This window comes from Rhinopithecus roxellana, chromosome 20 (assembly GCF_007565055.1).
Source record: "Rhinopithecus roxellana isolate Shanxi Qingling chromosome 20, ASM756505v1, whole genome shotgun sequence".
Taxonomy (NCBI): Eukaryota; Metazoa; Chordata; class Mammalia; order Primates; family Cercopithecidae; genus Rhinopithecus; species Rhinopithecus roxellana.
Window position 1 is genome coordinate 74,285,964 of NC_044568.1, and position 24,219 is coordinate 74,310,182.

The window sequence follows — 24,219 nt, forward strand, 5'->3', positions numbered from 1 at the left end:
GCCCTTTGCACATGCACGTTAAAGGACGGTGTGCACAGGTTCAGCTGCTCCTGGATGCTGTTATCGCAGGTGCATGTCCCACCTGCAGACCTGAGTTCTGCCCGCCAGGTGTTCGTTGGCTCGTTCCTCCTTTAGTCTTCACTCTACCAAGCCAGGCAGTCTTGCACGTGTGCACTGATGTGGCCAGGTGTCTCTTTACCCACAGACGCGGATCTTGGTCACACACGGCATGAGCTATTTGCCGCAGGTGGACGTCATCATCGTCATGAGTGGCGGCAAGATCTCTGAGATGGGCTCCTACCAGGAGCTGCTGGCCCGAGACGGCGCCTTCGCTGAGTTCCTGCGTACCTACGCCAGTGCAGAGCAGGAGCAGGACCCAGAGGACAATGGTAGGGGCAACCTCAGGGTTCCTCCCTCTTGGGGTATCTGGCGCCTTGAAGGGCCACACTGGCCTCTGTGAGGTTGCCACCAGCCACCCAGGGAAGGTGGCTCATCAGGGTATGAGGGTGGGAGCTGGATGGAGCCCCCTAAAGTACTAACTTGGAAAACCATCTTAGTCCCTGCAGCGCTGAATTGGGAGGGAGTCTCCATGCTTTATGGCCAGGGGATGGGAGTACCAGGCTTCAGCTTAGCTGACCTCAGGGCGGGATCTAGCGCCTTCCTGGAACGTGACCTTGGGCCTGATGAGTTTCAGGGTCCTTATGGTAAAAATGGGAACGATGGTAATTAAAGTCCTAGCTCTCACGGCTGAGAGAAACTGAGGACACGCATGACACAAGAGATGTGACGGTTGTGAAGTGAAGCATGGAGTTAAGCTGGCAGGCTTGGGTTGGTGACGTCTGGGTTCAGTCCCTGGTCGCTCATCTCCCCAGCTGTGTGACCTCAGGCCTGCCCTTCAGATCCATCTGAGCTTCATTTCCCTCTCTCATAAAGCAGTTTAGCAGGGCCAGACATGGTAGTTCCCAACACTTGTAATCCCAATAGTTAGAGAGACTGAGGCAGGATGATCGCTCCAGCCCAGGAGTTTGAGACCGTCCTCCGTAGCATGGCGAAACCTCATCTCTACAAAAAATACAAAAAATTTGCCAGGCACTGTGGCTCACGCCTGTAATCTCAGCACTTCGGGAGGCCAAGGTGGGTGGATCATTTGAGGCCAGGAGTTCAAGACCAGCCTAGCCAACATACTGAAACCCCACCTCTACCAAAAAAAAAAAAAAAAAAAGGTTTCAGATACTATTAAGTGCTATGAAGGTGAAAAAAAATAAAAGGCAATGCCATGGGCTGAGGAGTGATGGGTGTCCTTGTGGCAATTCAGGCAGGGGATAGAGGAATCGCTCTCTGGGGAGGTTGCATCAGTGTGGGAGGGAGCCAGTAGGGAGAAGATCTGGGAACAGTGTTGTGGGCACAGGGAACAGCAAGTGCAAAGGCCTCAGGACCAGCATGAGCTCACTTTGTTTACCAAACAAAAAGGCTGGTGTGGCCTGACCATGGTGTGCCAGGACATGGGGGCAGCAGAAGAGGTCAGCACAGTGATCGTCCTACAGGGCCTTCCAGGTGAGTTTTGGTCTGACTGCCCTGGGAAGCCACTGAATGTCAGAGAGGCAAAGTGACCAGCCCCAGGATACACAGCATCTGCTGGCAGGGTCAGTTCTCAAGTTGGTCTCTGAGTTTCTCATCCTCTGCCTGGAGTGGGAGCTCCTTGTCTGCAGGGGTCCTAGTGGTCTCTAATAAATGCTTTCTTGAGATATAATTCACACACGTAGGCTGGGCGCAGCGGCTCATGCCTGTAATCCCAGCACTTTAGGAGGCCGATGCAGGTGGATCACCTGAGGACAGAAGTTCGAGACCAGCCTGGCCAGCATGGAGAAACCCTATCTCTACTAAAAATACAAAAATTAGCCTGGCATGGTAGTGCATGCCTATAGGCCCAGCTACTAGGGAGCCTGAGGCAGGAGAATAGCTTGAACCCGGGAGGCGGAGGTTGCAGTGAGCCGAGATTGTGGCACTACACTCCAGCCTGGGTGACAGAGCAAGACTTAGTCTCAAAAACAAAAACAAAACTAAAAAAACCAAAAAGCAAAACAAAACAAAAATTCACACAACATACAGTTAACCCACTTAAATCACACAATCCAACCATCACCACAATCAAGGTTAGAACTTTTTTTTAATTACCCCCCAAAAAAACCCCAATCCATCAGCCATGACTCCCTATTTTCCCCAGCATCCCCCAAGCCCGAGGTAACCACTAATCTACTTTCTGTCTCTAGATTTGCTTATTCTGGACATTTCATATAAATGGCATCACAATAGGTGGAATGTTGTGACTGGCGGCTTTTACACTTAACGTGATGTTTTCAAGGTTCAACTGAGTTGTAGCTTCATTTCCTTTTATTGTGGAATAATATGCCATTGTGCAGATAGACCACACACTGTGTTGATCTATTCACTGGTTGGTGGACATTCGGGTGACTTCCATTTCCTGACCCTTGTGAATACTGCTGTCATGAGCCCTGGTGATTTTAAAGGAAAAGTTGTTGGCCAGGCGTGGTGGCTTGTGCCTGTAATCCCAGCACTTTGGGAGGCCAAGGTGGATGGATCACTTGAGGTCAGGAGTTCAAGATCAGCCTGGCCAACATGGTAAAACCTCATCTCTACTAAAAATACAAAAATTAGCTGGGGTGGTGGTACACACCTGTAGTCCCGGCTATTCAGGAGGCTGAGGTCGGGGAACGGCTTGAGCCTGGGTGTTTGAGGCTGCTGTGAGCCAAGATTATGCCACTGCACTCCATCGGGCCTAGGTGACAGAGCAAGACCATGGCTCAAAAAAAAAAGTTGTATTTTTGTTTCTTGCCAGTGTGTGATAGCTGACATTCCCTTCAGCTTTTAAATTCTCTGATTAGATTGAATTTCTGCGTGTTCATTCCCTTGTGGTTGGGAAGTTGTGTCTTGAGTCTAGCCTGTTTCTTCTTGCTGCAGAATCCCCCTTCGTCTATCTCTTAGCTGGAGCAATGGGTTGTGGCAACTTCTTGGTGACTTTTTCACTGACCTGCTTGGCAGGCTACTTTTAGGTGAAAATACCCTTTGTGCTTTCTAATTGAAAATGTGTGGGTTTAGCTGAATCTTTTGCCCAATGTGAGATCTCTCTCTCTACCCTTCCATCCAGGTGAGCAAAAAATGTCCTTAAACTCTGTTGGCCCCAGATAGTTTCCGGCCGCCACTTCCTTTCCCAGCTGCTAGAGTATCCAAGCAGTGTATACAGAACATGGGAGGCTGCCAGTTGCTTTATTATTTTTTGTGCACGTCAGCACTTAATTTGGCGATGCAAATGCCGCCCACCACCCTGGCACCTCGTTTGACCTCATTTCCCCAGTTTGACCTCCCCACCTCCTACCTTTGAGGATACATAGAAGTCCTTGGCAGTGGGTCTTACATCAAACTGGGGCACCCCCCTCCCCCACCACCCACCCTTTTCCGTTGCTCCGGAGGGGCCCTGGCTGTACAGTCTTGACATCAGGGAGCCTTAGCCAACTTGAAGTGCCGGTGACCTTGGGTTTGTTTAAACCACATTTTTGGCTCTTCCTAAAGGGGAACTTCTTTCCTTGTTGGGTTAGTCGGCTCTTTTTTTAGAACACCCAGTCTGAAGCGGGGGTGAGTGTTGGTATTTGGTTTGGGAGGGTCCTTGAGGGGAGATGGACAGGACCAAGGCTTGTGACGGGGGCGGTACCGACCTCTCTCCTGGGATACTCAGTTTACTGTTTTCTAAGATACATCTTTTTTACTGTTTCTCTCTCGCTCGCTCCTTTTTTTTTTTTTTTTTTTTTAACTTTTTAATGGCATTCCTTTTGTTATTTATTCCCATGCCATAAGCTTTTATTTCTTCCATTTCTCCTGGGATATATTTTTCTTCCGTGCAGCCTCCCCTTCCAGTTTAGGAACAGTTTGTTCCCTTTCAGGCAGTATCATCTGGATGTGGCAGGGTGAGCTCACGTATGGGTTAATCCAACCGACGCTGAGTTCTGTAGGTCCGGCGGCACATCTTAGGTGCTTTGTTCAGTTGGATATGCTGAAAGACCAGAGAATCTGCATCTCAACCCTTAAGTTCAGCATGACTGTATTTTTAAGCATGTGCAGCAAAAATTCAGCACTGTTTTTGGGCCACCGACCTTGTGGCCAGCCCTACTCCTTGGCCTGGGCACACCTGCCACCTCCACCATTGTAACGTCAAAATGGTACACGTTGTTTCTGTAAAGTGGCATCTTTTTGATATTTCATGGCTTTTTGTATATGCATGCTCTTGATAGCCTGGACAGTTTCAGTTTTTTTTGTTTTTTTTTTTTTTTTTGAGACAGAGTCTCACTCTGTTGCCCAGGCTGGAGTGCAGTGGCATGATCTTGGCTCACTGCAACCTCCGCCTCCCGGGTTCAAGAAATTCTTGTGCCTCAGCTTTTCGAGTAGCTGGAATTACAGGCATATGCCACCATGCCCGGTTAATTTTTGTGTTTTTACTAGAGGCAGGGTTTCACCATGTTGACCAGGCTGGTCTCTAACTCCTGGCCTCAAGGGATCCTCCTGCCTCAGCCTCCCAAAATGTTGGGATTACAGGCATGAGCCACCATGTCCGGTCTCACAAGTGTTCTTAAAGTGAACACAAAGATTTGAACCTCTTAATTTGCATGGTTCTGTGGGGTTTTCTGGATCGAGTGAATAGTGAACCATTTTCACATATTACCTCAGGCCACCTAAGGGAAAAAAATTTTAAGGGATTTTAAAAAATGGCTCATTAACCTTCATACCTGAAAGGTAAAACTCATCTTTATGACTCTGATTTCTTTCTTAGGAAGCTAATACCTAGAGCAGTAGTTTTCCATGGGGGGCAAATTGCCCCCACCGTGCCCCCAACCCTGAGGACAATTGGCAGTGTTTGGAGACATGTTTGGATGTCACAACTGTAGTGAGGTTTGCCCCTGGCAGGCAACCAGGGTAGAGGCCAGCGATGTCACTAAACATCCTACAACATTCAAGACTAATTCCCCCTTACCCTGCCCCCCATGACAGAGAATCCCCTGGCCAGGACATCCAAAGCACCAAGAGCAAGAAGCCCTGTATGCTCCGACTTCACACTGCTGACTTCTTCCCTCGTCCTCTTGGGAGAAGGACCTTTATTCCAACAATGTGGCCATTTTTCTCCTTTAAAAATTTTTATTTATTTATTTATTTATTTTGTGGAAATGGGATATCACTCTGTTGCCAAGGCTGGTCTCGAACTCCTGGGCTCAAGCGATCCTCCCACCTGGACCTCCCAAAATGCTAGAACTATAAGCATGAGTCACGGCACCTGGCATGTGGCCATTTTTCAACACCTTGCTTGAACCATCTGTTAACCTCATGGCAAATATTTTTCCCTCTTAAGTATTTACTGAGTTTTTCTTAATGATTATAAAAGCAACGTGTGCTCATGATAGACATTTGTAAACTACAGAAGAGTACAAAGAATCAGGAAAAAGCCGGTCATGGTGGCTCATATCTTTAATGCCAGGACTTTGGGAGGCCGGGGTAGGCAGATCACCTGAGGTCCGGAGTTCGAGACCAGCCTGGCCAATATGGTGAAACCCCATCTCTACTAAAAATACAAAAAGGTCGGGAGGCTGAGGCAGGACGGTGGCGTGAACCCAAGGGGCGGAGCTTGCAGTGACCCGAGATCACGTCACTGCACTCCAGACTGGGTGACTTCGTCTCAAAAAAAACCGAAAAACAAAAATATTAGCTGGGTGTGGTGGCGGGTGCCTATAATCCTGGCTACTCAGGAGGCTGAGTCAGGAGAATCGCTTGAACCCGGGAGGCAGAAGTTACAGTGAGCCAAGATTGTGCCACTGCACTCTAGCTTGGGTAGCAGAACGAGACTCTGTCTCAAAAAAAAAAAAAAACAAAAAAAAAACAAAAAGGTCCCGAAAAAGAACATCCTTCCGCCCTCACCACCCAGAAAGGGAGCTGCTGTTAGCTATGGCATCTTTTTCACCTGTCCTTCCTTCCTAGGCCTTTTCCCTTGACAAGATTGAGAGCATATCGACAGGTTTTCTCATCTCCTGCCACCTTTGATTTCTTAACCATGGGCCGTAGGCACCTCCCCAAGTTACAGAAATTGGTTGTCAGCACAGAGCAGCTGCCGAGAGAGTTCATCGTACAGACCCCACATTCCTTCTGGCTGTCCTCAGAGGCCGGATTTCTTCCTCTTTTGAGGATGAAGAGCTTTCTGTGCTGAGGCTAGGGGAGGAGGTTGGTGAGGCAGTCAGTGAATGCCGTTTTTGGTCAAAAATGAGGCGTTGACTGTAAAGCTGTGAGTCAAATTCTTCCCTCCGGGGAGGTTGGCCTGCTGGACCTCGCCCAAGCAGAGTTCCAGAACCTTCTTGAGTAAAGGCAGTGTTGGTAGAATAAACAGTGAGAGGGCTGGCAGCGGAATACACAGACTCAAGGTGGCACTTAACGTGGGTCAAGGGTAGAAACAGCACCTGGCTTGACAGCATCTGAAAACCAACACGTAGTAGTTGCATGAACTCAGTGACAGTCATTGAATTACAAGTTTCCTGTGTCTGCTTTAAAAAATAAAGAGAGAAATAATCCTTACTACTTTGTAGCATTCTCCACCCTGGCCCCCAGCCTTCGTTTCCCTCTTCTTCCCTGCTTTGATTTCGTTGTGGCACTTATTGCTGCCTGGAGTAAATTATGGATCTACTTGTTCGTTTCTTGTTGATCTCTTCCTTTGGAATTTAAGATCTGAGGGTTTTGTTTTGTTTTGTTTTGGGAGTCTTGCTCTGTCGCCCAGGCTGGAGTGTAGTGGCGTGATCTCGGCGCACTGCAACCTCCACTTCCCGGGTTCAAGTGATTCTCCTGCCTCACCCTCCCAAGTAGCTGGGATTGCAGATGCATGCCACAATGCCCGGCTAATTTTTGTATTTTTAGTAGAGATGGCTTTTTGCCATGTTGGCCAGGCTGGTCTCGAACTCTGAACCTCAAGTGATCCAACTGCCTCAGCCTCCCAAAGTCCTGGGATTACAGGCATGAGCCATCGCACCTGGCTGCTCTGAGGGGTTTTTGATTGGCTCTCCATCCCCAGGACTAAGAAAAGAGCCTGACACATAGTTAGACACTCGATAAATGTGTTAAATAATTGAGTGGATGTATCTCACGCTAGCTGTTCAAGGCACGTCCTGCATAAGCAATGGGTAGGCCGGAGGGCTTTGGATGTTTACACAGCAGCATAAATACCTCAGACTAGGAGAAAACAGGAGTGGACCCCTCTCAGGTCTGCTTTAGAAACCAGCTTTCTCAGTCCTGGCTGTGAGAGGGGCCCCTCTGGCAATGGGAAGTGAGCACTGCTTCTTGAGTTGGCCATACAATTGTCAGTCTGTCCATCTGTCTGCCAGGTGTGTACAGAGTGCCTGCTGTGTGCCACAAGGCCACCTGGTACATGAGCCTCTGTGTGGAATGGTGCCCCCCACCTTGAGTTGTGCAGTGTGCATCCTGTGTAACTGCACTTGGCCACCTGCTGTGCCAGGTGCTGGTAATACAGTGATGGATAAGACCCACTTCATGCCCTTGAGAGCTCACAGTCTGATGGGAGAGACAAACACCAAACAATTAAGAGTATCACAGTGCTAAATGCAGTGATGGAGGAGTGCTTGAGGGCCTGGGAAATCCCAGAGAAGAAGCCCCCATCGCAGCCTGGGAGGGTCCAGGGTGATATCTGGGCTAAGTCACCTGCTCTTCTCCTCTTGGGTACATGTGCATCTGGCTGTGTATGAGGCCAGCCCCTCTCATAAGCAATGTCTGTCCTCAAAGGGGTTGGAGCTGATGCCCATGCCACCTCCCAGTGTCATTGCCTGGCCTGCCTACTCTTAATACTTTCTTTCCCTTTCCTGCTGTAAAAACAGGTGTGAAGACTGAAGGTTGGTCTGCATTATTTGTGTAGCTCTATTTATGGTTAAACACAGTTATGACTTTGGCCAGGCGTGGTGGCTCATGCCTGTATTCCTAGGACTTTGGGAGGCCAAGGCGGGTGTATCAGTGAGGTCAAGAGTCTGAGACCAGCCTGGCCAACATGGCAAAGTCCCGTCTCTACTAAAAATATAAAAATTAGCCGGGTGTGATGGCAGGCGCCTGTATCCCAGCTGCTTGGGAGGCTGAGGCTACAGAACTGCTTGAACCTGGGCAGCAGAGGTTGCAGTGAGCCGAGATCATGCCACTTCACTCCAGCCTGGGCTAAAGAGTGTTTCACTCCATCTTAAACAAACAAAAATCCAACACAATTATGACTTTGGAGAAAGGGGTTGGTCTTCGGCAGTGTGCTTGTCCCAGATCCACCCAGCACGTGTGGGATGGGGAAACTGAGGCACAAATGGAGCAGACCCTTCAGCCATTTTGCCCCTCCCCCTTTAGAAAAGACAGCCCCTTCTTTATTTAGTTAGGGGCTTAGGGTGGGAGTTTTGCTTTGCTTCTTAACAATATCTTGGGTCTTCTGAATTCTCAGGCAGCAAAGTGTTGGACGAGGAGGAAGCAGGTCAGTACTGCCTGGGTTAGAGTTGGCTCTGCTCATCGAATGAGGCCAGAGACGGGCCGAGACCATTGCTGCATGTCTGCGGAGGTGCCCTTGGATGTCTGGGTTTTCACCCCCCTGGTTGTTCATTGGTTCATTTAGCACACATTTACTGGGTACTTGGTACTTACTGCGTATCTGGCTTTGAGGCTGGCACTGGGGGATGCGGCCTGAGTCCCCAGATCCCTTTATTGTCACTGGTGACCTTGGCTAAACTTTACTGTTTCATGCGTCACGTTACCATGGCCAGCACGCCTCGAGGGGACCGTGCTTATGAAGTGCCTGGCACACAGTGGATAGATAATAAATGGCAACAGTTTGAGTGTGAGCTGCCACCCATGCATCCTGGGGCACAGTCAAGACACACATGGGCCCAGACAATGCAGCATGATCAGCGCCTGTTGGGGAACTGCAGCAGGTGGTGGTGGAGGGCCCTGAGGAGGGGTGTCACCTAGTGGAATTCCAGTGGCCAGAGTGGACCTGTCCCTCCTGCCTTCGGCAGTGTGTGACTGAGGGTCCCAGCCAAGGGCTTTTTTTAAAAAGCAACAGAAGCTGAATCTGGCCATCTTAAACAAAAAGGGTGTTTCCTGGAAGGATACCGGGTAACTCATGAATCAAAGGCAGAACCGAGCCAGTAGAACTCAGGAAATGGGGACTCTGGGACCAGACAGACTCTTCTAGGACAGATGAACTAACTGTCTTTGGTCCTTGTAGACCACTGATGATGGTTCAAGTCCTGGGAGAGGGGCTTTCATGGGGCAATCTCGGACGGTGTCCACCTTGGCTAGGGGAATCTGAGGCACCCTGACTGACAGGCCCACCAAGGCTGTAGGAAGAGGGAGAGCTGATTCCTTCAAAAGGCCAACAGGGGGCCAGGAGCAGTGGCTCACACCTGTGATCCCAGCAATCTGGAAGGCCAAGGTGGATGGATCACCTGAGGTCAGGAGTTTGAGACCAGCCTGGCCAACATGGTGAAACCCCATCTCTACTAGAAATACAAAAGAATTAGCCAGGCGCAGTGGTACATGCCTGTAATCCCAGTTTCCTGGGAGACCGAGGTGGTAGGATCAATTGAACCCAAGAGGCAAAGGTTGTAGTGAGCCAAGATCGCACCACTGCACTCCAGCCTGGGCGACAGAGAAGACCTTGTCTCAAGACAAGAAAAAAAAAACAAAGGCTGACAGGATGGTGGACTAACTGATGTTCAGATTCCTCCTCTTAGGGGCTCGGTCCTACCCCATGCAAAGTGAAATTTTCCAGCTGCGCAGTTCAACCTGTGGGCTAATTGGTGGGTTGAGAGGGTGAGACAGCCTTAGTAGGCCCCACTGCAACCTTAGCGAGCACTGCGTGCCTGCTGAAGCTCGCAACTGACCCTGGTGGCTGCACTCAGTGAGGAACAGGAGAAGTGAAGGCTGAGACGTACAGGAGGGTGGCCTGAGGCTGCTGGTAGGAGGAGGGGGCTCTCTTTGGCATGCAACCTCCAGATGGAGGTCCCTAGGAGTGTTCTGGAACATTCACATTCCTGCACAGAGAAAGATGGTTAAGGGCCTGGCCGGTTCCCAGTGTTACACATGTGTGTGAGAACTGGCCGCATAGGAAGTCCTGCTTGGTGTCACTCTTCCTTCCTGGGTGATGTGGCTATTTGTGCTTTGTTTGTTTGTTTTCTTAATTTAGTGTTTAGTTAGTTTAGACAAAACAAAACAGATGCTGACATTAAAGGGAATGTTTAAAGCAGAGGTTCTCAGTTCCTGGCTATGCCTGTAGTTCTCTGGAAAACGTGTTTAAGGGGTTGCCATCACTGAACACTCGCCGTGCCAACACTGAACACACGCATGAGGCCCTGCGTGCGATCTCGTTTCATCCCCTTGCGAATGAGGGTTGGGTCTGCTGCTGTTCCTGTTTTGCAGATGTGGAAGATGAGGCTCAGAGAGGTTTATCATTTCCCCAAGGCGTACAGCCAGGAAATGAGAGAGCACTTCCCACACATCAGTTAACAGAGCGTGCTCTAATTCAGAATCACCGCAGGGAGTGGGCTAGACACAAGGGCACCTGCTCATTTTTTAATTTTTTTTTTCTTTTATGAATGTTTGTTAGATTTTTTATTTTTATTTTATTTTTTATTTTTATTTTTGAGACAGAGTCTTGCTCTGTCACCCAGGCTGGAGTGCAGTGGCACGATCTGAGCTCACTGCAACCTCTGCCTCCTGGGTTCAAGCAATTCTAGTGCCTCAGCCTCCCAAGTAGCTGGGATTACAGGTGCGCACCACCACACCCAGCTAATTTTTGTATTTTTAGAATAGAGATGGGGTTTTTCCATGTTGTCCAGGCTGGTCTCAAACTCCTGGCCTCAAGTGATCTGCCTGCCTCGTCCTCAAAAGTGCTGGGATTACAGGTGTGAGCCACCGTGCCCGACCGCCACCTGCTCACTTACAAAGCCCCCTGTGACTCATTCACAACCAAGACTGAGAATCCCTGGCATGGAGCGCCTCCCTGAGTCCAGGAATGATCTGCAGCCCCCTCTTCCCTTCCAGGTGTGTCTGTGTCTCCAGGCATGGCCGTTTCTGCGAGACTTTGCATTTTTTAGGTCTGCTTTTATTTGTGTCACCTGAGTATGTTCCCAGGGTCACCCTAGCATGTTCCCAGGGTCACCCTGACCGTGATGCTGGCTGCATATTTATCCCTTTTGTATCTTCTGTCCTGGTTCCTCTCCCACCTTTTCTGGGTCAGCCCTTTCATGCCTTACATTGTGCTGCTTTCTCTCCTGGCACCAAAGAATGAGGCAGTCAGTGCAGAGTAGGGGCAGTAGTCATCATCATCACTGAGTTATTGTGAACCGGGAAAGAGGTATGATCTGTTTTGACACAGCATGATGCCTGAGTGCCCTTGATAAATGTTGACTGTCATTGTCATTGTTGATGTTCTGGTGATGATTATTGATGCCAGGTGGATTCTTCCTGGGATCAGGGCAGATATCCAGCTGCCGTGTCCCTTGGTGTCCTTATCAATGTCCTTCCTGAGCCTGCAACCAAGGCATCTGCCAGGGCTGGGGTCTCATCTGAAGACTCAACCAGGGAAGGGTCTACTTTGAAGCTCACCTGGTTGTTGACAGAACTCGGTTCCCCAGTTGTTCAAATGTTAAATATTTTCTTTTTCTTTTTCTTTTTTTTTTTTTTGAGACGGAGTCTTGCTCTGTCGCCCAGGCTGGAGTGCAGTGGCTGGATCTCAGCTCACTGCAAGCTCCGCCTCCCGGGTTCCCGCCATTCTCCTGTCTCAGCCTCCCGAGTAGCTGGGACTACAGGCGCCCGCCACCTCGCCCAGCTAGTTTTTTGTATTTTTTATTAGAGACGGGGTTTCACCGTGTTAGCCAGGATGGTCTCGATCTCCTGACCTCGTGATCCGCCCGTCTCGGCCTCCCAAAGTGCTGGGATTACAGGCTTGAGCCACCGCGCCCGGCCTAAATATTTTCTTATTACTGTGGAGACAGCCACTGCCCCAGGTACCTTTTACCCTGAACTCTTGGGACCTCTCTGTGGTCTGGGAACTGAAGGGTTAACTCCTGGCACTACAGGGGTCTCTGGGCCTCTGCCTGTTGGCTGATGCCCTTGTCAAATTGGTTGTCTGTTTTGAGTATCACCTCTTCTTGCAGTGCTTGGGAATCAGGGGGCTATGCCCTTTCCCTCGTGTAGTTCCTTGCATCCTGGTCCTAGGAAGTGAGTTTAACACAGCAGAGCTACTGTTTTCTGGGCTGCGTTTTACCCATTGCTGCTGTCACAGGATGCTGGCTCAGGCCCAGGTCCCTCAGTGGATGGAGCTCTCTGCACAGTTGCGAAGCACTGTCCCTGCCCCGAGGGACTGAACTCCAGATACCACCTGCCCCACAACCAGACAGCCTGTCCGTGGCCTCTGCAGAGCAGGTCTCCTATTTCCCATCGTCCTGGCGGCCAGGTGCTCTGCTGTCTCCTCCCTGTACTGGCTGGTTTTTCTTGCCCTTGGTTTTAGCATCTGGCTTATTAACCCCACTTACCCCCTTTGTCTCTCTTCTGCCAGGGGTCACGGGCATCAGTGGTCCAGGGAAGGAAGCAAAGCAAATGGAGAATGGCATGCTGGTGACGGACAGTGCAGGGAAGCAACTGCAGAGGTAAGAGCGGGGAGGGTGGCCCCAACCCGAGGACCCTGGCCTGTCAGCAGGAGGACAAGTGGAGGGACAAAAGAAAGGCCTCGGCCCCCTGGGGTCCTGGAAGGCCTGGTCTTTCTGCCTCCCCTCCCAAATCCTCCAAAGACCTTGCTTTTCAGAGCACAGAGGCCCAAAGAAGGAATGTGGCACTCTTCTTGCCAGGTGGCACGAGTCACCCATGCCTCATGATTTAACCATCTGTCCATGCTTCTGACACTCATGTTCCCTACATGGTGTGGGTCTTTGCTCAGATCCCTTGGTGGGGCCTGGAAGGTTCAGGCTTTATGAAGCAGCATTCGATTTAAAACTGTCTCAAGGCCAGGTGTGGTGGCTCATGCTTGTAATCTCAGCATTTTGGGAGGTTGAGGCAGAAGGATCACTTGAGACCAGGAGTTTGAGACCACACTGGGCAACACAGCAAGACCCCATCTCTACAAAAAAGGAAGTATGCTTGTGTTTGATTATAGAGGGTTTCCTTAGATCCTCAGGGATTTATACCCTATGCAGTATGTTAACCATACTAGTTTTTAAAAATTGGCTAAGTTGGCCAGGCATGGTGGCTTACGCCTATAATCCCAGCACTTTGGGAGGCTGAGGTGGGCGGATCACCTGAGGACAGGAGTCCAAGACCAGTTTGGCCAACATGATGAAACCCTGTCTCTACTAAAGATAAAAAAATTAGCCATGCTTGGTGGTGCATGCCTGTAGTCTCAGCTACTCGGGAGGCTGAGGCATGAGAATCACTTGAACCCAGGAGGTGGAGGTTGCAGTGAGCCGAGATCGCACCATGGCACTGCAGCCTGGGTGACAGAATGAGACTCCGTCTCAAAAAACGAACACAAACACACAAAAAACCCCAGAAAACAGCAAACCAACAGCAACAACAAAAATTGACAAAGTCAGAAACTAAACATACCTGACCCCAGAGATTTGAGAAAGGATTGCGGACCTGCAGTTGCTATAGGGGTCAGGAGAGAGCAAAGACGGTGCGGCCTTGCACTGTGCCTGGAACAGACAAACACCTGGTAGATGTCCCTTTTGCCATTGTTATCATCTTACACAGCCTAAATTCTAGTGGGAGGCTCCAGACAGTGCATGAGTGTAGAAGGATATAAGATTTTCTGTCCAAGGTGTGTGACTTGTGAAGTACTATGTCATGAAGCAGGAAGCCCCAGCTCCTCATATGAATTCTAGATTCCATCCAGAGTTGGTTCTGATTCTTCCCTCTGCTCCTTGAAAACTCACTCTTGCTTTTGGATTTGAGGGCCGCTTCACCTCACTTGGCCTTAACCAGAGACCGTTGCACAGATCTCATGGGTACGGAAAGGTTACCCACCCCCAGACCCTAGTTCAGAGAGGGGAGGTGCTGGAGGTTTATTCAGCCTTCAGGAAGTATTTTCAGGGAACACAGTTCTGGGGGTGCAGGGATGACTCACATGGGGCTCCTGACCTCAGGTAGCTTGTAATCTTGTGCAGGAGATAAGTAGGTAGAGTTAAGTATAGAAATTTCCATGGCCATGAGCCACAGCTGTGTTTTGCATGGCCTCCATAATTTCTTTCTTTCTTTTTTTTTTTGACATGGAGTCTCCTTCTGTCACCCAGGCTAGAGTACAGTGTGCACTGGCACAATCTCAGCCACTGAACACTAAACTGGGGGCAGTGCAATCTGTGATCATCTCTGGGGGTCTGCATAAAGCTGATGACCCCGATGTGCAAAAAGTGCTATTTTTTTTTTTTTTTTTTTTTTTAATTTGAGATAGAGTCTTACTCTGTTGCTGAGGCTGGAGTGCAGTGGCGTAATCATGGCTCACTGCAACTTCTGTCTCTGGGATTCAAGCGATTCTCCTGCCTCAGTGTCCTGAGTAGCTGGGACTACAGGCACGTGCCACCATGCCCGGCTACTTTTTGTATTTTTAGTAGAGACGGGGTTTCACCATGTTGGCCAGGCTAGTCTTGAACTCCTGGCCTCAAGTGATCTGCCCGCCTTGGCCTCCCAAAGTGCAGGGATTACAGGTGTGAGCCACTGCACCTGGCCGAATAGTACTTTCTGAGTAACACGCTTCCGTGAAGGAGCAGCCAGGGCAAGTTCCCTCCCCAACCCCCGCCACGTTTGTAAAACTAGAAAATTGAACTCGCTGGGTACTTTGCTCTGTGTTTTTCATCACGTGTTACATTTTGAATCTTTTTCCTGTTTGAAAAATGATCTATGATGCGCCCTTTCTGTTTTATCTTTTATTGGTAGTTTGTTTGTTTGTTTGAGATCAATTAGAATTGATCTCAAAAAAAAAAAAGAAAAGGCAAGCACGCACTTTTTGCATGTCAGCGGTCATGGGCGTTTTGCAGCCTCCCAGAGATCATCACAGATTGCGTTTCCCACAGGTCTCGTTCCTGCCTGAGACACTGCCTTTCTCTGGGGACCTGGAACCCCGGGGAACGACATGGTGGAGTGGGGTGCACATGTGCATGTGTTCATATATATGTTTACATGTGTGCATGTGGAAACACTCCGTCTGTTATGCCATGGTTCAGACCCACAATAGCAGCCCCAGCAGGGAGCCCTCCAACCCTGCCCGAGGCATCCGTGCAGTTGACACCCCTGTGCTTTGCTTCTCCAGACAGCTCAGCAGCTCCTCCTCCTATAGCGGGGACGTCAGCAGGCAACACAACAGCACCGCGGAACTGCAGAAAGATGGGGCCAAGAAGGAGGAAACGTGGAAGCTGATGGAGGCTGACAAGGCGCAGACAGGGCAGGTGAGATTCGCTCCTTAAATGATGATGGTGGCTGGAGTTTACAGAGCGCCCGCTGTGCACTGGCACTGTGCAAAGTGCCTTGTCTGTGTGCACTCACGTGTCCATCACAACACACCTCTGAAGGTACTGTTTACAGCACCAGAAACTGAGGCCAGAGAGGCTAAGTGACTGACCCAAGGTCACCGCTGGTCAGTGGCAGAACTGGGATTTGAACCCTGGCAGACTCCAGGGTTGGTACTTGTAGTCTCTGCTCTACTGACTGCCTGAGCAGCTCAGGGAGTCTCATTAGCTAGGGGCAAGCTGGATGCTTTAAATCAGGGCTTCCTGCAATGTGGGGTTCAGTTGTACATGAGGTGGTTTCCGGTTGTGCACAGACACATTAAATGACAGATGAATATTTGTTTCATTTCTTTTTTTTTTTTTTTCTTTTTCTTTTTTTTGAGACGGAGTCTCACTCTGTCGCCATGGCTGGAGTGCAGTGGTGTGATCTCGGCTCACTACAACCTCCGCCTCCTGGGTTCAAGCAATTTTCCTGCCTCAGCCTCCTGAGTAGCTGGGATTACAAACACTCGCTACCCCGCCCAGCTAATTTTTGTGTTTTTAGTAGGGACAGGGTTTCACCATATTGGTCTGGCCGGCCTTGAACTCCTGACCTCAGGTGATCCACCCACCTTGGCCTCCCCAAGTGCTGGGATTAGAGGCGTGAGCACTGCGCCCTGCTTATTTTTCATTTCTCATTTGGTCCTAATGATTACGTCCCTGAGAAAGTCTCAGTTGGGTCCTACCCTGCCTTCAGTACCTAACAACCACTAGCCTCTCTTTGTAACAAGGAGACCGGGTTTTGAGCTCCTCTTTTATTGTTTTTAAAGATCGTCTATTTTGGGCAAATGTTAATAATTCTCCATTTGTGGTGGTGCTCCAGTTTATTTTTAAAAATAAATGTGGTTATGTTTAAAAAACAACAACAACAACAACAAAAAAAAAAAAACACAGGGAATTGAATTTTTAAAGTAGGTAAAAAATAAGCATGCAGATAAAGAAAAACAGAAAAACCCATGAAAGGTGGTAGTGGGGGAGTGAGATTGGGGCACCTTTTCTTAGATCCACCCGGATGTGTCCAGAACTTCCCAGGACTCTCTGTTCCTGGCTTCTTAACTTGTCATCACAGTCAGGACCATAACAAGGGGCAGAGGTGACTGGTGTCCCCTCCCACCTTACCCTTAGTGACCTTCCAGGAAGCCAAAGAAATTACCCCAAATCACAGGACATGGGAAGGAAGGGCCAGAGATGCCAGGCCCATTTAATCCTCACTTAACTCCGATTTTATATTCAGGGAACACCAAAGCCAGGGGGCCTGTAACTTGTCAAAGTTGGACCAAGAGTGGAGCCAGGCACAACACGCTCATCATTTCTTTGTTTTTTTTTAAATTTGAGACGCTGGAGTGCCATGGCGCAATCTGAGCTCACTGCAACCTCCGCCTCCCGGGTTCAAGTGATGCTCCTGCCGCAGCCTCCCTAGTAACTGGGACTACAGGCATGCGCCACTATGCCCAGCTAATTTTTGTATTTTTGGTAGAGATGGGGTTTCACTATGTTGGCCAGGCTGGTCTCAAACTTCTGACCTCGTGATCCGCCCGCCTCAGCCTCCCAAAATGCTGGTGCTGGGATTACAGGCGTGAGCCACTGTGCCTGGCCTTTTTTTTTGTTTTTTTAATTTGTTTTCTTTTTTTTTTTTTTCTGAGACAGGGTCTGACTCTGTCACCCAGGATGGAGTGCAGTGGCACAATCATGGCTCACCGCAGCCTCCACTTCCCAGATTGAAGTGATTCTCCCACCTCAGCCTCCCAAGTAGCTGGGACTACATATGTGCACCACCACGCTTGACTCATTTTCTTTATTTTTTGTAGAGATGAGGTTTCACCCTGTTGCCCAGGCTGGTCTTGAACTCCTGGGCTCAAGTGACTTGCCTGCTTCCCAAAGTACTGGGATTACAGATGTGAGCCACCACACCTGGCCACACACTTGTCATTTGTGACCCCTGAGCCCACCACATTTCACTGCTCATGAGAAAGAGGTTCCCGAACTCTGCAGGCTTATTTCAGGGACGGCAGCAGCTTGGCTGCATATGATGAGTGGTGAGGTAAACACGTTCTTAATTATGACCTGTCTCCTCACCCACATATTTCATTTTCCAGAATGGAAACTTGAAAACTCAAAAGGAAGCAATCAGTTAGACACCAGACCTGTTATCTTTCATCTGACCATAGGGTCAGATGATTTTTGTTTTTTTTTTCTGGTGGGGGGCAGGGCCTCACTGTGTCGCTCGGGCTGGGGTGCAGTGGTGTGACCAGTGCTGACTGCAGCCTTAAGCTTCTGGGTTCACGAGATCCTCCTAGGTCAGCTTCCTGAGTACCTGGGACTATAGGCGTGGACCACCACACGTAGCTAATTTTAAAATTTTTTGTGGAGACAGGCTCCTACTGTGTTTCCCAGCCTGGTCTCGAACTTCTGGGCTCAAGTGATTCTCCTGCCTTGGCCTCCCAAAGTGCTGGCATTATAGGTGTGAGCCACCGCGCCCAGTTTCCAGATGATTTTTACGACCCAAAATTCAGCATGAAAAGCTTGAAATGACAGCACAGACATGGGTAAAGATCGCTGGAATTTCTTGAAACCAAGCCAGGTGGTTTAGGCAAGGGCTGGCCTAAAGCAGAGTGCCCCGTCTGTCATGTCAGGAGGCTAGACTGATTTGTTTAGACCCGTGCTGGGCACCACAGGGAATGTAGGAGGGAAAGAAACTCCCACATTTGCCTTCCGGAGCAAGCTGGGCACTGGGAAGATGGGTGAGACGATGTTCTGTGCTCAGAGGGGAAGGAACTGGGGGAGACTGGCCCAGTTGTGGTGTGGAGGTGACACTTGGCCTTGGTTGCCAGGCAACATCACACATTGCTTAAAGCTCATTGGTGGCTTCTGCTTTCTGTCAGTCTTGGCATAAAAGTTGGAATCATGACCCGAGTCTCCCATGCCATGTGTGGTCTGACTGCAACCGGTTTCTTCAACCTCTTGTTTGTTGCTGCTCCATGATCTCCTGGCTCCAGCCACCAGTGCCTTCTCTCAGTTCCCCAGATGTGCTGTGTTCCCTCCTACCTCAGGGCTTTGCATGTGCTGGTTCCGTTTTCAGATGGTTTAACTCCTTTTTTTTTTTTTTTTCCTGGAGGCAGTGTCTCCCTCTGTCACCCAGGCTGGTGTGCAGTGCCGCAATTTTGGCTCACTGCAACCTCCGCCTCCTGGGTTCAAACGACTGTTGTGCCTTAGCCTTCTCCTGAGTAACTGGGACTGCAGGCACGTGCCCCATGCCTGACCAATTTTTATGTTTTTTGTAGAGACAAGGTTTCCTCATGTTAGCCAGGCTGGTCTCAGACTCCTGACCTCAGGTGATCCACCGGCCTCAGCCTTCCAAAGTGCTGGGATTACAGGCATGAGCCACCTTGCCCAGCTAATACCCTTTATTGTTTTTATTTTTTCGAGACAGAGTCTCTCTGTGTCGCCCAGGCTGGAGTGCCGTGGCTCAATCTCGGCTCACTGCAACCTCCGCCTCCCAAGCTCAAGCGATTCTCCTGCCTCAGCCTCCCGAGTGTACATGTGCCTGCCAATAGGCCCGGCTAGTTTTTGTATTTTAGTAGGGGAGGGATTTCGTCATGTTGGCCAGGCTGGTCTCAAACTCCTGACCTCAGGTGATCCACCTGCCTCGGCCTCCAGAAGTGCTGGGATTACAGGCGTGAGCCACTGCACCTGGCCTTGGTTTAACTCTTCGATGTCACTTCCTTGAAGAAACCTCCCCCCATACCTCTCTAGACGGCATTAGGTCAGGATGTCCAATTTTATACTCACGTGGAATTGTGCGCCGTTTACGGCCCTTCTCAGTGATGATGCATTTATGTGGGATGATTTGATGGGAGCCTATCTCACCACGCGACTGGAAGCTCCATGTGTGAGGGCAGAGACCCTATTTTTTTTTTTTTTTTTTTTCTTTTTGAGCTGGAGTCTCACTCTGTCACTCCGGCTGGAATGCAGTGGGGCAATCTTGGCTCACTGATGCAACCTCTGCCTCCTGGGTTCAAGCAATTCTCCTGCCTCAGCCTCCCAATTAGCTGGGATGACAGGTGCCCACCACCACACCCGGCTAATTTTTTATATTTTCAGTAGAGGCGGGGTTTTGCCATATTGGCCAGACTGGTCTCAAACTCTCTACCTCAGTTGATCTGCCCCCCTCAGCCTCCCAAAGTGTTGGGATTACACGTGTGAGCCAGGGCGCCTGGCCCTCGACTTTGTTTACTGCTGACTTTGTCAAATAGCTAAAGGGGAGGGTGTTCTAGGTAGGAGCAAAGACAGGCAGCTGGGGGACACAGTGCTGGTGAAGTCCCTGACCTTGTGGGGCTGGGGCTGGGTGCGTGCATGTGCTAAGTTGCCTTATCTCCCATGGTCTCCAGGTCAAACTTTCCGTGTACTGGGACTACATGAAGGCCATCGGACTCTTCATCTCCTTTCTCAGCATCTTCCTTTTCATATGTAACCATGTGGCCGCGCTGTCTTCCAACTATTGGCTCAGCCTCTGGACTGATGACCCCATAGTCAACGGGACCCAGGAGCACACAAAGGTCCGGCTGAGCGTCTATGGAGCCCTGGGCATTTCGCAAGGTGAGTGCCACTGTCTCCCACCCTGCCCGATTTGGGCCCCTGTTGTGGCTTTGTCTAATTACAGAAATGGATCCTTAGAGTCCTCAGGGTTTTGTGCGACCCCAAACCAAGCCAAACCCAAAGGAACAGTAGCTGTCAGCCAGTAGACACTCATACATTTTAGAGTCAGTGTTTGAGTGCTTTGTTCATATGGGCCTTGGTGGTAGATGGGAGGAGTGCTCCAGTGTGTCCATTTTACAGATGAGGACAGTTGAGAACAGAGGCCACTGGAAGCACTGTGGGTTGGGAAGGACCCCCTTGATCCTATTTGCTTTGTAAGGGTGACAGAGCTTCTGTGAGGTCTCATTTGTGGACTTTTGCCTGTTGAGCGAGGGCAGAAATTGGCTCATACTAGTAATTCCCAATTATGGGCACTGTTGTCCCCCAGGGATGTTTGACAATATCTGAAGATGCTTTTGGTTGTCACAAGATTGAGAAACCCTGCTGTTGGCCAGGCATGGTGGCTCACACCTGTAATCCCACACTTTGGGAGGCTGAAGTCAGAGGATTGCTTGAGGCCAGATGTTTGAGACCAGCCTGGGCAACATAGTGAGACCCTGTCTCTAGAAAAAATAGATAAGTAAAAAAATAGGTAAATAAAATAAACTACAGGTGCACGTGGTGGTATATGTCTGTAGTCTCAGCTACTTGGGCAGCTGAGGTCGGAAGATTGCTTGAGCCCAGGAGTTTGAGCCTACAGTTCGACCTGTGATTGCACCACTGCACTCCAGCCTGGGTGACAGAGCAAGACCCTGTCTCAAAAAACAAACAAACAAAAAACCCTGCTCTATACGGGTCTGTGTGGTTCTATGGGAGTCCTCAAATGCAGCAGCATTGATAATAACAGCTAGCATTTACGGAGCATTTACTCGGTGCTTGGCTGTGTTCTAAACACTTCCACGTGTTGTAACTTATTTTATCCCTGCAGCAGTCCTGTGAGGTAGGAGTTAATATTTCCCCCATTTTGGAGATACAGAAATTGAGGCCCAGAGAGGTTGAGTGAGTTGCCAAAAGCCACACAGCTAATACATGGCAGCATTGGCATTGAACAAGGCAGTCTGGCTCAGGAGCTCACGCTGTTATCCACTGTGCTATGCAGTATGTGAGCTATGTTTGCAAATACACATGTATGGTCCATATGATATATTCACAGTAAATGGATAGTCTTGACACATTTGAGCACTTCCTGTATGCCAGGCACATTGCCAGATGGGGACTTTACATTTCACAGTGCTCTGAGGTTAGCGTCATTGTCCGATTGTACAGATGAGGAAACTGAGATTCAGTGACCTATAGGAGGTCTCATAGCTGGTAAGTGGCAGAGATGGGATTTGGCAGCATTGGCTGCAGAGCCTGTCACTTGAGCCCCTGCCTATTGGGTGTCTTCCTATAAAGAGGCCGAGACAGAAGCCTCTGTTGCTGCTCTGGAACGCGCACTGGCCTCCTGTGCGTTGTTTGAGAGAACCACCAGTGTCTCAGGATCTCCAGGAGGCGGCTTTGGGAAGACCTGCTGATAGCAGAGCACACATGGATTCCTTGACTCTCTCAATCCCTACCCTCCCCTTTCCTTGCCATTAGTGGAAAGGACTGTGGCCTACAAATTATAATTGAGGGAAGATAGAGAACAGAGAGGCTGTGGTATTACCTGAACTCACACAGCAACAATGTCTGTTCCAGAGCTGTGCTGTCTGATGCAGTAGTTGCAAGACACAGGTGGCTATTTTAATTTCAATTGTTAAAATTAAATAAAGGCCAGGGGCAATAACTCACGCCTGTAATCCCAGCACTTTGGAATGCCAAGGCGGGTGGATCGCATAGTCCAGGGGTTCAAGACCAGCCTGGGCAACATGGCAAAACCCTGTCTCTACAAAAGTACAAAAATTTGCTGGGCATGGTGGCCCATGCCTGTAGTCCCTGCTACTCGGGAGGCTGAGGTGGGAGGATTGCTTGAGCCCAGGAGGTCGAGGCTTCTGTGAGCCATGATCACAGCCCTGCACTCCACCCTGGGTGACAGGATTAGAGAGACCCCCTCTCAAAAGAAAAATAAAAGTAAAGATTTATTCAATGAGACTAGACAGGTTTCAAGTGCTCAGTAGACACCATTTCCATCATTTCAGAAAATCATCTTAGATAACACTGTTCAAAAGCAGCGATCCCCAGCCTTTTTTGGCACTAGGGACTGGTTTCATGGAAAGGGTAGGGGATGATTTCGGGATGAAACTGTTCTACCTTAGATCATCAGGCATTACTTAGATTATCATAAGAAGCCCACAACCTAGGTCCCTTGAATGCGCAGGTCACAGTAGGGTTTGCGCTACTAGGAGGATCTAATGCCACCACTGAGCTCACAGGAGACAGAGCTCAGGTGGTGATACCAGCTCACTTGCCCACCACTCGCCTCCTGCTGTGGGGCCTGGTTCCTGACAGGTCATGGACTGCTGCCAATCTGTGGCCCCAGGGTTGGGAACCCCTGGTCTAGAGGAATATGGCGTGTGGATTAAGAGCAGGCTGTCTGGATTAATATCCCACTTCTGCTTCTGATAGGCACAGTATACTAAGGGCAAAGGCATTCACCTATCTGGACTTCAGTTTTCTTATCTGTAAATTGGGTAGTCATAGAAGTTATTCGGAGTCATCATAAAAATTAGTTACATGTAAAACCCAGCACAGTGCATAGCACATAGGAAGTACCCTCTGAATAATAGCCACTACCACCACCACCACCACCATCATTATTATTATTTTTATTTATTTATTTATTTATTTATTTATTTATTTTTGAGATGGAGTCTCACTGTGTCGCCCATGTTGGAGTGGAGTGACGCAGTCTCGGGTCACTGCAACCTCCACCTCCTGGATTCAAGCGATTCCCTTGCCTCATCCTCCTGTGTAGCTGGGATTACAGGCGCCTGCCACCATGCCTGGTTAATTTTTGTATTTTTAGTAGAGATGGGGTTTCACTGTTTCAGCCAGGTTGGTCTCAATCTCTTGACCTCAAGTGATCCACCCGCCTTGGCCTCCCAAAGTGCTGGGATTACAGGTGTGAGCCACCATGCGTGGTTCCTCATTATTATCATTGTTAGAAGTTGGGAGTCCAGGCCTGCCTTGTCCGCATGGCCGCTCCTCCCTGCAGTGCCTGGTCAGCTCCCCCTCCGCATTGTGGAGTTTAACTCCAAGTGTCTGCAGGGATCGCCGTGTTTGGCTACTCCATGGCCGTGTCCATCGGGGGCATCTTAGCTTCCCGCTATCTGCACATGGACCTGCTGCACAGCGTCCTCCGGTCACCCATGAGCTTCTTTGAGCGGACGCCCAGTGGGAACCTGGTGAATCGCTTCTCCAAGGAGCTGGACACGGTGGACTCCATGATCCCGGAGGTCATCAAGATGTTCATGGGTTCACTGTTCAACGTCATCGGTGCCTGCATCGTTATCCTGCTGGCCACGCCCATCGCCGCGATCATCATCCCGCCCCTCGGCCTCATCTACTTCTTCGTCCAGGTAAGGGGTGAAGTCTTAGTGTTCAGGACAAGCCCTACTGTGCCTTATACACCAGTGTTACCTAAAGCCTCGTTTTATCTCACCGTGTCCTCAGTGTGGTGCTTTTGAAGCATGTACATTTGTTTTTGTCAGTTTTGAATACCTAAATTGTTTTTTTGCTCACAATAACAAAATGCACTTTTTTCCTAAGTTTTATTTTTCCACCTGTCAGTTCAAAAAGGAAACAAAACCTATCGCTATAAAGATAACTTCATTATTAAAATTTCTTTTTTTTTTTTTTTTTTGAGACAGAGTCTTGCTCTGTCTCCCAGGCTGGAGTGCAGTGGCACAGTCCTGGCTTACTGCAACCTCCACCTCCCAGTTCAAGTGATTCCCCTGCTTCAGCCTCCCGAGTTAACAGGCGCGCACCACCACGGCCGGGTAATTTTTGTATTTTTGGTAGAGACGGGCTTTCACCTATGTTGGCCAGG

General features: G+C 49.5%; 1 protein-coding gene across 2 annotated transcripts in view; it reads left to right on the forward strand.

Moving 5' to 3' along the window:
• The window catches only part of ABCC1 (ATP binding cassette subfamily C member 1), a 192,732-nt gene that overhangs the window by 140,449 nt on the left and 28,064 nt on the right, over positions 1-24,219 (forward strand). For both annotated transcript variants that reach the window (XM_010370871.2, XM_030924928.1), the window contains 5 exons: positions 206-389; positions 12,641-12,731; positions 15,383-15,518; positions 20,006-20,213; positions 23,439-23,749. In XM_010370871.2, the coding sequence (XP_010369173.2) occupies positions 206-389; positions 12,641-12,731; positions 15,383-15,518; positions 20,006-20,213; positions 23,439-23,749 (930 nt within the window). The remainder of the gene's footprint in view (positions 1-205; positions 390-12,640; positions 12,732-15,382; positions 15,519-20,005; positions 20,214-23,438; positions 23,750-24,219) is intronic.